The sequence below is a fragment of the Haliotis rufescens genome, unplaced genomic scaffold, assembly GCF_023055435.1.
Source record: "Haliotis rufescens isolate VD_foot unplaced genomic scaffold, xgHalRufe1.0.p SCAF_5, whole genome shotgun sequence".
Classification (NCBI taxonomy): Eukaryota; Metazoa; Mollusca; class Gastropoda; order Lepetellida; family Haliotidae; genus Haliotis; species Haliotis rufescens.
In genome coordinates, this window is record NW_025964223.1 from 62130160 (window position 1) to 62143421 (window position 13262).

Below are 13262 nucleotides of genomic sequence, written 5' to 3' on the forward strand. Positions count from 1 at the left end.
TGTCTTACCAATGTGTTGTCACATATCTCACTACAATATTGTCACCTTTCTCACTATGGTGTTGTCACCTTTCTCACTATGGTGTTGTCACCTTTCTCACTATGGTGTTGTCACCTTTCTCACTATGAGGTTGTCACCTTTCTCACTATGGTGTTGTCACATATCTCACTACTGTGTTGTCACATGTCTCACTATAATATTGTCACCTTTCTCACTATGGTGTAGTCACATGTCTCACTACAATATTGCCACCTTTCTCACAATGGTGTAGTCACGTCTCACTACAGTGCCGTCACATGTCTCACTACTGTGTTGTCACATGTCTTACCACAGTGTTGTCACATGTCTCACTACAGTGTTGTCACATGTCTTACCACAGTGTTGTCACATGTCTCACTACAGTGCCGTCACATGTCTTACCACAGTGTAGTCACGTCTCACTACAGTGCCGTCACATGTCTCACTACTGTGTTGTCACATGTCTTACCACAGTGTTGTCACATGTCTCACTACTGTGTTGTCACATGTCTTACCACAGTGTTGTCACATGTCTCACTACTGTGTTGTCACATGTCTTACCACAGTGTTGTCACATGTCTCACTACTGTGTTGTCACATGTCTTACCACAGTGTTGTCACATGTCTCACTACAGTGTTGTCACATGTCTTACCACAGTGTTGTCACATGTCTCACTACTGTGTTGTCACATGTCTTACCACAGTGTTGTCACATGTCTCACTACAGTGTTGTCACATGTCTCACTACTGTGTTGTCACATGTCTTACCACAGTGTTGTCACATGTCTCACTACTGTGTTGTCACATGTCTTACCACAGTGTTGTCACATGTCTCACTACAGTGTTGTCACATGTCTTACCACAGTGTTGTCACATGTCTCACTACTGTGTTGTCACATGTCTTACCACAGTGTTGTCACATGTCTTACCACAGTGTTGTCACATGTCTCACTATAGTGCCGTCACATGTCTCACTACTGTGTTGTCACATGTCTTACCACAGTGTTGTCACATGTCTCACTACAATATTGTCACCTTTCTCACTATGGTGTTGTCACATGTCTCACTACAGTGCCGTCACATGTCTCACTACTGTATTGTCACATATCTCACTACAGTGCCGTCACATGTCTTACCACAGTGTTGTCACATATCTCACTACAATATTGTCACCTTTCTCACTATGGTGTTGTCACATGTCTCACTACAATATTGTCACCTTTCTCACTATGGTGTTGTCACATGTCTCACTACAATATTGTCACCTTTCTCACTATGGTGTTGTCACATGTCTCACTACAGTGCCGTCACATGTCTCACTACTGTATTGTCACATATCTCACTACAGTGCCGTCACATGTCTTACCACAGTGTTGTCACATGTCTCACTACAATATTGTCACCTTTCTCACTATGGTGTTGTCACATGTCTCACTACAGTGCCGTCACATGTCTCACTACTGTATTGTCACATATCTCACTACAGTGCCGTCACATGTCTTACCACAGTGTTGTCACATGTCTCACTACAATATTGTCACCTTTCTCACTATGGTGTTGTCACATGTCTCACTACAGTGCCGTCACATGTCTCACTACTGTGTTGTCACATATCTCACTACAGTGCCGTCACATGTCTTACCACAGTGTTGTCACATGTCTCACTACAGTGCCGTCACATGTCTCACTACTGTGTTGTCACATATCTCACTACAGTGCCGTCACATGTCTTACCACAGTGTTGTCACATGTCTCACTACAGTGCCGTCACATGTCTCACTACTGTGTTGTCACATATCTCACTACAGTGCCGTCACATGTCTTACCACAGTGTTGTCACATGTCTCACTACTGTGTTGTCACATGTGTCATTCCTGAATGATTTTTATTTCATTGCCACAGAAGACTAAATTCAAACTATTGACACTGAGTTGATACTCTGGATTTAAATATCGGTGTCATTATATGTTGTATTTTACTTCCAGTGAGAAGAGTCGCATCCCAGCGTGGTGTGACAGAATACTGTGGAAGGGGAATGGGGTTCGACAGATACGGTACGACTCCCACCAGCAGCTCCGATTCAGTGACCACAAGCCAGTCAGCGCTCTCTTTGATGCTGGGGTAGGTTCCACCAACATTTGCCCTTCACCTTTCCTTCACTTAAATTACATTTTTCCCTTTAACGAACATTAATTGACAGGGAATGGATACATATATCATAAATGCCATACTTTGACTCGTTTAAAGTCATATTTGTTATAGTTTGACGATTCTATGTCAACACGTAGTTCTTGCGATCACGTGCAAGAGTGCCTTGACGGTGACTGGTCAGACTGGTTCCATGTGAAAAATTATTAACCGGCAATAGCGATCAGCTGCTTCGCTTAGGGTTATTAGGGGATAGAAAATAAACATACTTTGATTTCAATGTAGAACTAGTTTGCTGGTATTATTATTATTATTATTATTATTATTGTTGTTGTTGTTGTTGTTGTTATTAGAACTAGGTTGCCTGTATTATTATTATTATTATTATTATTATTATTATTATTATCATCATCATTATTATTGTTGTTGTTATTAGAACTAGGTTGCCTGTATTATTATTGTTGTTGTTGTTGTTGTTGTTGTTATTTTTTTTGTCGTAAGAGGCAACTAACAGACTATTGTCTGGTCCAGACTTGATTTTTTACAGACTGCCGTCACATAGCTTGAATATTACTGAGTGCGGCAATAACAAACAAACAAACAAATAAACAAATAATAGAGGAGTTTGGGGTTGGGGTGTGCCAAACGTGCACACTTCCCTCTTGATATTTGTATATGCTATGGACAAGCAACACGAGCGTAACAGTGGCCTGTTTCACCAGGATTCAACTGATTGAGGCATGAACGTAACAATGGCTTAGGTGATGACATAGGCAGAGATAAAATGTCCAGGCAAAACTCAGCAACACCCACACATCTGATAATGTTTATCAATATTGTAAAATGCAAATTGTCCATAGCATTTTTTCTTGTGAGACAGACATGGGGTGTGTGTTGCAAAGCATAGTCGCTTGCAAGCGATGTACAGAAATTCGCCTCACAACAGTGCACTCTCAAGATATTCTATTGTTACTGTCCTTTCCAAATGCTACAGTTGTCTCTCTAAACATAATATATAACATTACCAAGATCTTCATCCTCAAAGCATTGGAATAAAATATTTAAGGGGCTTTCAATGTGTGTCAGCTTCGTGTAAGTGACACTGGTCGGAGATAGTTTCCATGGTATGGTATGGACACCCATGAAGATCGGGGGTAGAATAGGTCTTCAGCAACCCATGCTTGCTGTAACAAGACGACTACGCTTGTCGTAAGAGGCGATTAACGGGATCGGGTGGTCATTGTATCCCAATTGCGTAGATCAATGGTCATGATGTCAATCACTGGATTGTCTGGTCCAGACTTGATTATTTACAGATCGCCTTCATATAGCTGGAATATTGCTGAGTGTAGCATTATACAACAAACAAACAAACAATTTTCTTTCAGATTAAATCCGCCTTGGGGCACTTATTGCTCCTTGGGGCACTTATTGCATTTTCCTTGCTCAAGAAAATCTACATGACATAGTTGTAACCATTTTCCTTAATGAAAAATGTTACCACACAAAAAACTTCATTTTTGTATGATATATGACCACCCTTACGGGGCCTCACCCTCCACGGCGCGTCACGCCAGGGGAAGCAACTCTCACCCAAATCACTTTCCTTATGTCATCTGTCTAAGACAGACGTGCCTGTTTTTTCAAGATAATCGTTCGACAAGAACCATGGCTGACCAAACTGTATGTATGGTACATTTCTTTCATTGCAAAGGCGTAATACCTCGCATTGTAAAGTTATAGAGTTGTAATTATACGCCAGGTGTACGGTACCTTTGAATTCAAATGGCCGTAATGTAGTGCCATGGTCTGATACATGTAACACCAAGGCCATTAAAAACGGCTTGGGTCTTTTGTTATATCATACGGCTTTGGTCTACAATTTTTTCCTTTACATAAACCCAAGGTGGTATGTCAATAATAATTAAACTACACTTACATTTTTTACGTTTTTTTTACACCTTTGCGAGTAACACGCCCACTTTGGTGTTATAATTATACTACGACATTGGCTATTAGTATCGCGTTACAAATCGCATTCTAAATTACGCCTTTGCTTCTAGTTTCACAATTTATGCACATATCTTTCCGATCTTTCAATCGCACTGATACACTTTAATACCCTTCCCGCCCACCTCAGAAATTACGGTCTTTTTTACAGACCTTCAAACTGTGTACGGGGTGTTCAGCATCTATTCCCCCCCAAAACCGACATGAAAGCTGCCTCAAATGTCTGGCGGAGGACGGGCATGCCCAGAGCCAGGTGGGTTCGCTTGAACCCCCGGCACCTCGGGACCGGGACTCGGCTTCGTGCCGGGTGCAGCCCGGGGATGTGAGGACCCAGGCCTTCGGGCGTCCCCTTCCGACTTCTTCTACCTTATCTCTCGGGTAAGAGTCGATTAACTTTGGCTCGGAATCGAGAGAGGAGGAGTGGATGGAGGAGGGGGGAGACGACTTGGAGACCTCGGGAACCTTTTCCTTCGCTTCCTCGTTGAGGCACGTGCGGGACAAGATTGTCCAGGTACTGCCTCAGGTGGTTGCGCCCATGCCCATGCCCGAGTTTCGCCTTCCGGGGGACGCTTTTGCTCCTAGCAAGGCAGATGATGTGCGCAGTCATGGGCATGCGCAGGCTGTGGATGTCGACTTCCACATGCCAGGACCTACTTGCTTTGCCATATAAGATGGAAAGAGAGGCAGGGGCCGGGGCAAGGCAGCTGGTCGAGGCCAGCAGCCTTTTCGCGGGGCCGGGAACCCATCGTTCCCATTAGCCCCCGAAGAGCCCCGGGTGGACCCACAGTCGCAAGTTATCGAACTGCCGACAGCTGGGGTCCACTGCCTCAAGCCGGATGTCCCCGTAGGCGGCCGACTGGCTCTATTCCTGAAGGAATGGTAGACAGTCACATCCAATCCCTGGATCCTGTCCACTCTAAGGGATGGCCATTTGCCTCGGTGGAAACATCATCTGCCCCCTTTCTCTGGGATAAAGCACACTCCGGTGCCTGCTACCTGAGAGAAGGCGGAATTCCTCCGTGCCGAGGTCGACGCACTTCTTATGAAGGCTGCGATCGAACCGGTTCCTGTGGGACAGGAAAGCGAGGGCTTCTACTCGACATATTTCCTAGTCACCAAAAAAGACGCTCAGTGATCTCAGCTGTCGAGACAGGAGAATGGCTAACGTCAATAGACCTAAAAGACGCCTATCTCCACATACCCATACACCCCGAGTTCAAGAAATACCTGAGGTTTTCTTTCAATGGGAGGTGTTATCAGTTCAGGGTTCTACCATTCGGGATATCCATGGCCCCGAGGGTGTTCACCAAGCTGAGTCAGATAGCTACACAAGAAGTGATAGACATTCTGATCACTCTAGGGTGGATAGTCAATCTCAAGAAGTCAGATCTGAGACCTACTCAGAATCTAGTCTTCCTAGGGGCGAATTTCAACACGGTGAGCGGACTTGTATCTCTGTCACAAGATGGCATTACCAAGGTCAGAAGTGTTACTTCCCAGTTCCTTCTGTCCGCAAGTCACACTGCTCATACATGGCTCCAGTTACTGGGCAACATGGTGGCGACAGTGGATGTGGTTTGGCAGGCACATCTGAGAATGAGACCCATTCAACAAGCGCTCCGTCGACTTTGGGTGAACTCGGAAGATCTTGAGACTGTTCTTGAGACTCTGCAGTGGCTCATTACACACCTTCAGTGGTGGACCGAGGTCGGGAATCTGTCCCAGGGGCTCCCCCTCGACTCTCCCGTTCCGTTTCTCACAGTTCAAACGAGGCGTCACTCTCCAGGTGGGGAGGCGTTCTGAACGATCACACTGCCTCGGGATTATGGTCCCAGCAGGAGATCAAACTGCATATCAAGGTGCTAGAACTGAGAGCGGTCAGGTTGGTGTTCCAACGCTTCCTGGATCTGCTTCGTGGCCAAGTGGTTCGTCTAGAGATGGACAACCAAACGGCGATGACTTACATCAGGAAGCAGGGGGGAACGGTGTCTCCGTCGCTTCTCCAAGAGACGTGGCAGTTCCTCCTATAGTGCAACTCACACGTTATCAGGGTGCTACCTGTTTATCTCCCGGGGTTGGACAACGTCTGTGCGGACGCTCTGTCTCGCCAGGTCCTCGCTCCTTACAAGTGGAGGCTCGACCCGGGGATATTCGGGATTATCTCCCAGTTATACGGGTCGTTCCAGGTGGATCTGTTTGCGTCTGGGGTGAATCACCAGACACCAACGTTCTGCTCCCGCGTCCCCGACCCAAGGTCGGTTAACACGAGACGCTTTCCAGCTAGATTGGACAGACAGAATTCTGTGGGCATTCCCCCCAGTACCTCTGATTTCCAAGGTCCTGTCTCAGCTAGCCACTCAGCCTGCGCGACTACTTGTGCTCCTGGCACCTCTTTGGTCGGCGCAGAGTTGGTTTCCAGTAATACTCAGGTTTCTGGCTCAGCCTCCTGTTCTATCCCAGGATTCAGTGGGTGGCTTGGCCACTGTCAGGAATCGCCTCCAGAAGAGCGGTATTCCTGCACGAGTTGCAGACACAATACTGGCTTCGCGGAGGGATTCGACAAACGTTCAGTACGAGGATAGATGGGCCTGCCATGCGCGCTGGTGTGTCGATAGAGGGATTGCAGATCCCTTTTCTGCAGATCTCGTAGCCGTGCTTGAGTCCCTCCAGTTGTGCCTATATGACAGCCTGGCCGCCACGACAGTCCGGGGGTACTCTACAGCTATCGCAGCTTTTCACGTCCCTGTCGACGGGGCACTTCTGGGTGCGCACCCATTAGTGCAGCGCTTTTTAGCAGGTGTGGACAGGATCCGACCGCCTTTCCGGCGGATCAGTCCCCCTTGGGACTTGTCAATCGTTCTTGATTGGCTGTCCGGTCCTTCCTTTCGGGATCTGTCGTCTCTCTCTCTTCAGCTGTTGAGCTGGAAGACGGCGTTCCTTGTGGCGGTAATGTCCGGCAGACGGGTAGGCGACTACATGCAATGTCAGCCGATCCCGAACTAACTGTCTTCCACCGGGACAGGATCAGTATTCGCCTGCCGGACTCTTACCGTCCTAAGGTCGCACACGTCTTCCACGTGACGGCTTCTATCTAGCTACCTGCTCTTTCACAGCCTTCCTCGTCGGGGACCACTACAAGACATGCTCATGTCTTGGATGTCCGCAGGACCCTCAAGGCCTATATTAGCAGAACTAAGGGTATCCGTAAGGATAATCAACTATTTTGCTGTTATAGCGGTAGGAAGGCTGGCTCACCTGCGAGCAAACAAACTCTCTCGAGGTGGATAGTGTCTACAATTTATACTGCGTACACACTTCAAGGCAGGGACCCCCCTACCAGGTTGAAGACTAATTCGGTTAAAGCAGTGGCTACGTCACAAGTGTACTCCGCAGCTCTGCCCATTGAGGAGATCTGCTCCGCGGCTATTTGGAGCCAGCCAAGCACGTTCATCAAACATTACCAACTCGACAAACACTCAAGCAAGCGTGCTCGGTTTGGTTAGTCAGTTCTCCGAACTGGGCAAAGTTCTACATCTCTAGCGGATTGAGCCTTCGAGATTTTAGACCGCCCTCCAGTTATACTGCTCAGTAACGGTCCGGATTATATCTTCTGCGGTCGATAAAAATACCAGTCCTTACTACTCGATAATACTTGTATTTGCACACGCACTCCTTCGATTCACAGGGACCCTCTGGCCTAGCTCAGCGCGGGTTTAAAATCCAACGTGATCTACGCCCCTATATCACTTGTTCCAAAAAGTGTGTGTGTGTGTGGGGGGGGTCTCGAGTTCTCAATATGATAAGCCACAAATAATGGCTCTTTCATTGTATATGGTTGACCACGCCCTGTCTCTAGCCCCCGCCTTTCGACGGTGGTGCCTCACGATAAGGTTGGTTCCATTTATTGAACTCTTTTTTATTCATTGAAATAATCAAAATACGTATTTATGCATGCTTGTTGCTGACGGATGCCACTTCCTAGATTATCTTTAGGAGTCTATCTTGATGCAATAAGTGCCCCAAGGAGGATTTAATCTGAAAGAGAATTTTACAAACCTGTAGAGGTTATGAATTCTCTGATGAAATCCTCCTTGGGGCACGGCCACCCACCTCCCCACATTCTGTCAGCATTAGACATATGGAAAGTGATTTGGGTGAGAGTTGCTTCCCCTGGTGTGATGCGCCGTGGAGGGTGAGGCCCCGTAAGGGTGGTTGTATATCATACAAAAATGAAGTTTTTATTAAGGAAAATGGTTACAACTATGTCATGTAGATTTTCTTGAGCAAGGAAAATGCAATAAGTGCCCCAAGGAGCAATAAGTGCCCCAAGGAGGATTTCATCAGAGAATTCATAACCTCTACAGGTTTGTAAAAATTTTAAAGTGGAATAATGGAATATTAAGTGATTATTCATGTTAATCCATCTCTACAGTAACATGCCATCAATCTACATCCTCACTTGGGTGACTTCTGTGTATCACTAGGGGCTCCTCCTATCACTGAGATAAGCTGTGAGTCAGTGTGTGTTTTATATCAAACTGGTCATGATGTCACTCTGACCTGGCCTTCTAGGTCATAACAGACCACATGATCAAGACAGAACAGGTATATTTTTCAGTAGTATCTAATTATGCCAATGTAAAAAAAATAAATCACAATTCTTGTTTAACTGAAGGGGCATAAGATGGTGATGTTTTTCTAATTTAAATTAAATTACCATGTTAACAGGATTCCTTTGTCATTATGACAAGAAGCTGGAGGTAAAATGAACTGAAAAATATTGTCAAGGTGGATTTGGGGTGTAATTAAAAAAAAAGAATCTCTTGAATTTTAAGTTTTTGCTAATGTGAAATGTCTGAATTGGAAGTTCTTTATCTTTTCTTTTTGAGACACAATAAAAAACTCAAGGTGGAATTGTCCAAGACACTCCATACTTTCTGCCACTGTACTGATGTATGTGTGATAAATCTTGGCATGATGCACCCAGATGTCACACAGTAGTATCATTCTACAGTAAAACATGGCTTTAGTGCAGTGTATGTGTGTTTGTTTGTTGTTTAACATTTCCAGTTATGACAGAGGACTTTTATTATTCGAGTCTGGACCAGACAATCCATTGATTAACATCATGAGCATCAATCCTCGTAATTGGGATACAATGACATGCATCAACAAGTCAGCTATTTCTGGGTAGATTTTCCGCCAGTGTAAGGGTCAACTAGATTAGACTGGGGTGTCAGGCTCTGTGACATGGCTGACCGCCTCCGTGGTCTTGTGGTAGAGCGTCCGCCCGGAGAGCATTAAGGGGTTAAAACAAGGACTGGTCGGCCGTAGTCAGTATACTGTGTCTGAGTGGGGTATTCATGTTAAACTGTGGCATGGTATCTCAGTGGGCTAGCACTATAAATTGGCATCAGTCTGGACTAGTACAAGCAGCCACACACACGTGCATGCATGTCGCTATATAAGTGCAATAATCTTGGACGCGACGTTAATTTTTGTTGTTGGTTAAGTCAGAGGGTTAAATTTGGAGGAGGAAATAGAAATTAAGAACTGCCATCATGCTGTGTTGATTTGATCTGACACTGATGCTGAGGTCAAATGATGAGTTCGGCAACTTTAGCGTCGTCTGTGGGAAGCTTAATTTTTTACAGAAACCGCTACCGCTAAACAAAGATCTGAAGACATCCCATTAGGGGACCTTTCATCTGACCAATCAGTGTGTCGCTTACCAGATTATGAAAGTGACAGTCGGAATGTGATTTCTAATCATGCAATCTCGAAAACTATAACATGGGGTATTCCGAACGATAGTTATGGGTTTAACAACTGAATCATTACAATCTAGACCATCTATTAGCCATTCCAGAATGTTTTTTTGTTCAGGTTTCAAATTTGTAATCGAGAATTTGTCAAAATATGTTTTGAAGCGTAGTAGCCAATTTGAAATTTGTGCCGTAAAGCACGAGAAAGCTGCCTTCTGATTGGTCATTCCATTGGTCGGTCAAAGTTCGTGCAAGGTTGGTCTGACGTGACGCGTAATGTGATGTCTTCAGATCTTTGTTTAGCGGAGGCGAGAACTAAGATCTGATTTTAATGAGATTGGGCAAAATATTAATGTCAAATTGAGCATCCTAAGTTTTATAGATTATTTTTTTTATTAAGACTGAGTAATCTCAAAATAATTTTGCTTGCAAAATAAATTTTGAAAAAAAAATGTTTTCATATTTTGAAGAAAATAGGCTTTGTTCATCCGTGATCGAACAAATAGAAAAAATAATAGCCTCAGCTCAACCTGTCACTAACTGGTCCAGGCTTGACTACAGTCAGACCTCGGTGATGTAGCAGGAATGTTGTGCATGTCGGTGTTGAACAACATGGCCTCCTTCACCAACGACAGACACATATACAGCATGGGCGGATACAGCTTTTTTGAAAAGGGGGGGTGCACAATTAATAGCTTGTCATTACCGCAGTGACGTAGCACCAATATTGCAGGAAACTAAGTTATATATAAACCAGGAAACAGGAATATGTTCTAGAAACTACACAATCAATGAACATGACACAACATGCACCCTGTAATCTCAACTCAGAATGTATAGGAAATGAGATGTCAATGTGTCTGTGTCGAGACTGATCCTGTCTTCATTGTCTTAATATTGCATCATGTTGTTTGTTTGTTTGTTTGTTTGTTTAACACCACACTCAGCAATATTCCAGCTGTATGATGGCGGTCTATAAATAATCGAGTCTGGACCAGACAATCAAGTGATTGACATGAGCATCGATCCACGCAATTTGGATCGATGACCTGCATCAACCAAGTCAGCGAGCCTGACCACCCGATCCCAGTAGTCGCCTCTTATCATAGGGTTCATATATACATATATATATTATTTTGGATTAATGTTTCCTAAACATGCACTATATACCAACATAATATAATAAATCATAAAAATGATACTAATAAATCAAAAATATACATAAATGTTTTGTGAACTTACCTTGCCAGTAGTATCATTAGCTGATTATGGTGGTGAAATGACAGTCAGATTTATGAGATGGCCCCTGTCTGTACTCCAAACTAAGCAAGTAACAAGACTAGTCAACAGCAGAGTCATAGTCAGAGTAACATTCAAATCGAGTCAAATAGTTCAACACAAGGAAACATCAGGTCACAGTTTCTGTTGTTGGGAGAACAGGATATATTTGTCTGTCATGCATGCGTTGTCTCAGGCTAACCATGCTGAGAATACGAGGGTTTATGGGTGGGCGGGTAAAAGATAAAGTATTGGCTGAGGATATAGCCCTTCTGTCTCGTCAGGATGCCAATATTCAAACAGGCATGGTAAGTGAGTGTTGAAATCAGTTACTGTGTGTTGCTACTGAAGAGAGGGAGTAGTGAAGTCATTGATTCAGTGTTTACTGAATTCAACAACTCTCAAACTTTGCTGCCTAGGTTTTGTTTGTTTTGATATTGTGTGTTCTATACTACTCAAAAGAAGTTAAGGGTTAAGTTAGAACACCCTCAAAAGTTAATAAAATTGCTCACTATTCGTTTAAATTTAGTCAGTTGTCATATTAAAGAAGCTGAGAAGGATGAAAGATATTTCATTTCATTGTCCCTGTAGGTGTGTGGTTATCAATGATCCTTGTGAGATTTCAAGAAGTATTCAGTGAGTTAATATTTGATGTCACTTCAGCAATATTTCAGCCATATCGTTAACCGTGAAGCAGTGAGACAGGGAGAAATAATATGTTTTATTACCGTTAGGGCTAGAAATAACCAAGGGGGCATGGGTGGCTCAGTTGTCTAAGGCGCCGCAATTCGCTGTGCAGAGTTGCGTCCCTAAAGCACGCCAGAAACCTATGATTGTGGGTTCGAATCCCGGTTCGCCCCGATTATGTTTCTAGGTTTGTCGGCAGCATACTCGTGCTCGTGGGTTTCACCAAAGTGGTAAGCATCTGAGACCTGCATCACTTCAGGCTTTCCTCTCACATTCCGTGATATAAATGGAATACTGTTATAAGCGGTGTTAAACCCAACTCACTAACTCACTAGAAAAAAAACAAGTTCATAAAAATTGCATGTGCAAGTATCACTTCTAATGCACCAAAGTATTGTTCATGTCAATCGGACAACATTGTTAACGGCATTCGAATCTCATTGTGACACTAGAAACGATGTCATGATGAAGGTTGTTGATGTAATTCAACAATAGGGATGTTCTGAGACAGCGGTAGTGAATTTTCTGAAGGGGGAATCAAATGAATAATGAGTAATAAAGAAATTATTACACTCGCATGTGTGTCATACTGATTTTTCAACACTTGTATAGGAAATCACTTTTAGATCTTTGGGAACATATAAATTGTATAAGGTGAGGTGAGGTGAGGTGAAATTGGGCTTAACGTCGCGTCCAAGATTATTGCACTTATATAGCGACGTGCATGCATGTGTGTGTGTGGCTGCTTGTACTAGTCCGGACTGATGCCGATTTATAGTGCTAGCACACTAAGATACCATGCCGCAGTTTAACATGAATACCCCACTCAATCACAGTATACTGATTCCGAACCGACCAGTCCTTGTTTTAGCCCCTTAATGCCGAGCGCCAGGCAGGGTAACAACAAGTACCATCTTTTAACGTCTTTTGGTATGACCCGGTCGGGGATCGAAACCCGGACCTTCCGTTCTCCGGGCGGACGCTCTACCACAAGACCACGGAGGCGGTCAAATTGTATAAGCGTAACAATGTTTTCTTTCTATTTCATACATAGAGATTATGATACAAGCATGTGTGTCATACTGATTTTACAAAACTTGTATGAGAAATCATATATCACCTTCACTCCCGCTCAGGAAATACAAGAATTCTGTCACTCATTTTGTTAAATCAGTATGATACACATGCTTGTATGACAATCTCAGTGGAAGAAATAGAAAGAAAACGATAGTACCCTTTGCTGTTTGTATTTTTCCCCAAGATCTGAACAGAGCAGAACGACAGAATATCAATGAATTGGTGATACAGAGCATCAAAGTCCAGCTGCATCTTTGAGCATCAGTATGATTATGATGT

General features: G+C 44.0%; 1 protein-coding gene across 1 annotated transcript in view; it reads left to right on the top strand.

The window, feature by feature from the left end:
* Positions 1-13262, top strand: part of LOC124143869 (inositol polyphosphate 5-phosphatase OCRL-like) — a 65923-nt gene that overhangs the window by 27867 nt on the left and 24794 nt on the right. The window contains exon 15 of the mRNA XM_048384472.1: positions 2004-2139. Coding sequence (XP_048240429.1) covers positions 2004-2139 — 136 coding nt within the window. The remainder of the gene's footprint in view (positions 1-2003; positions 2140-13262) is intronic.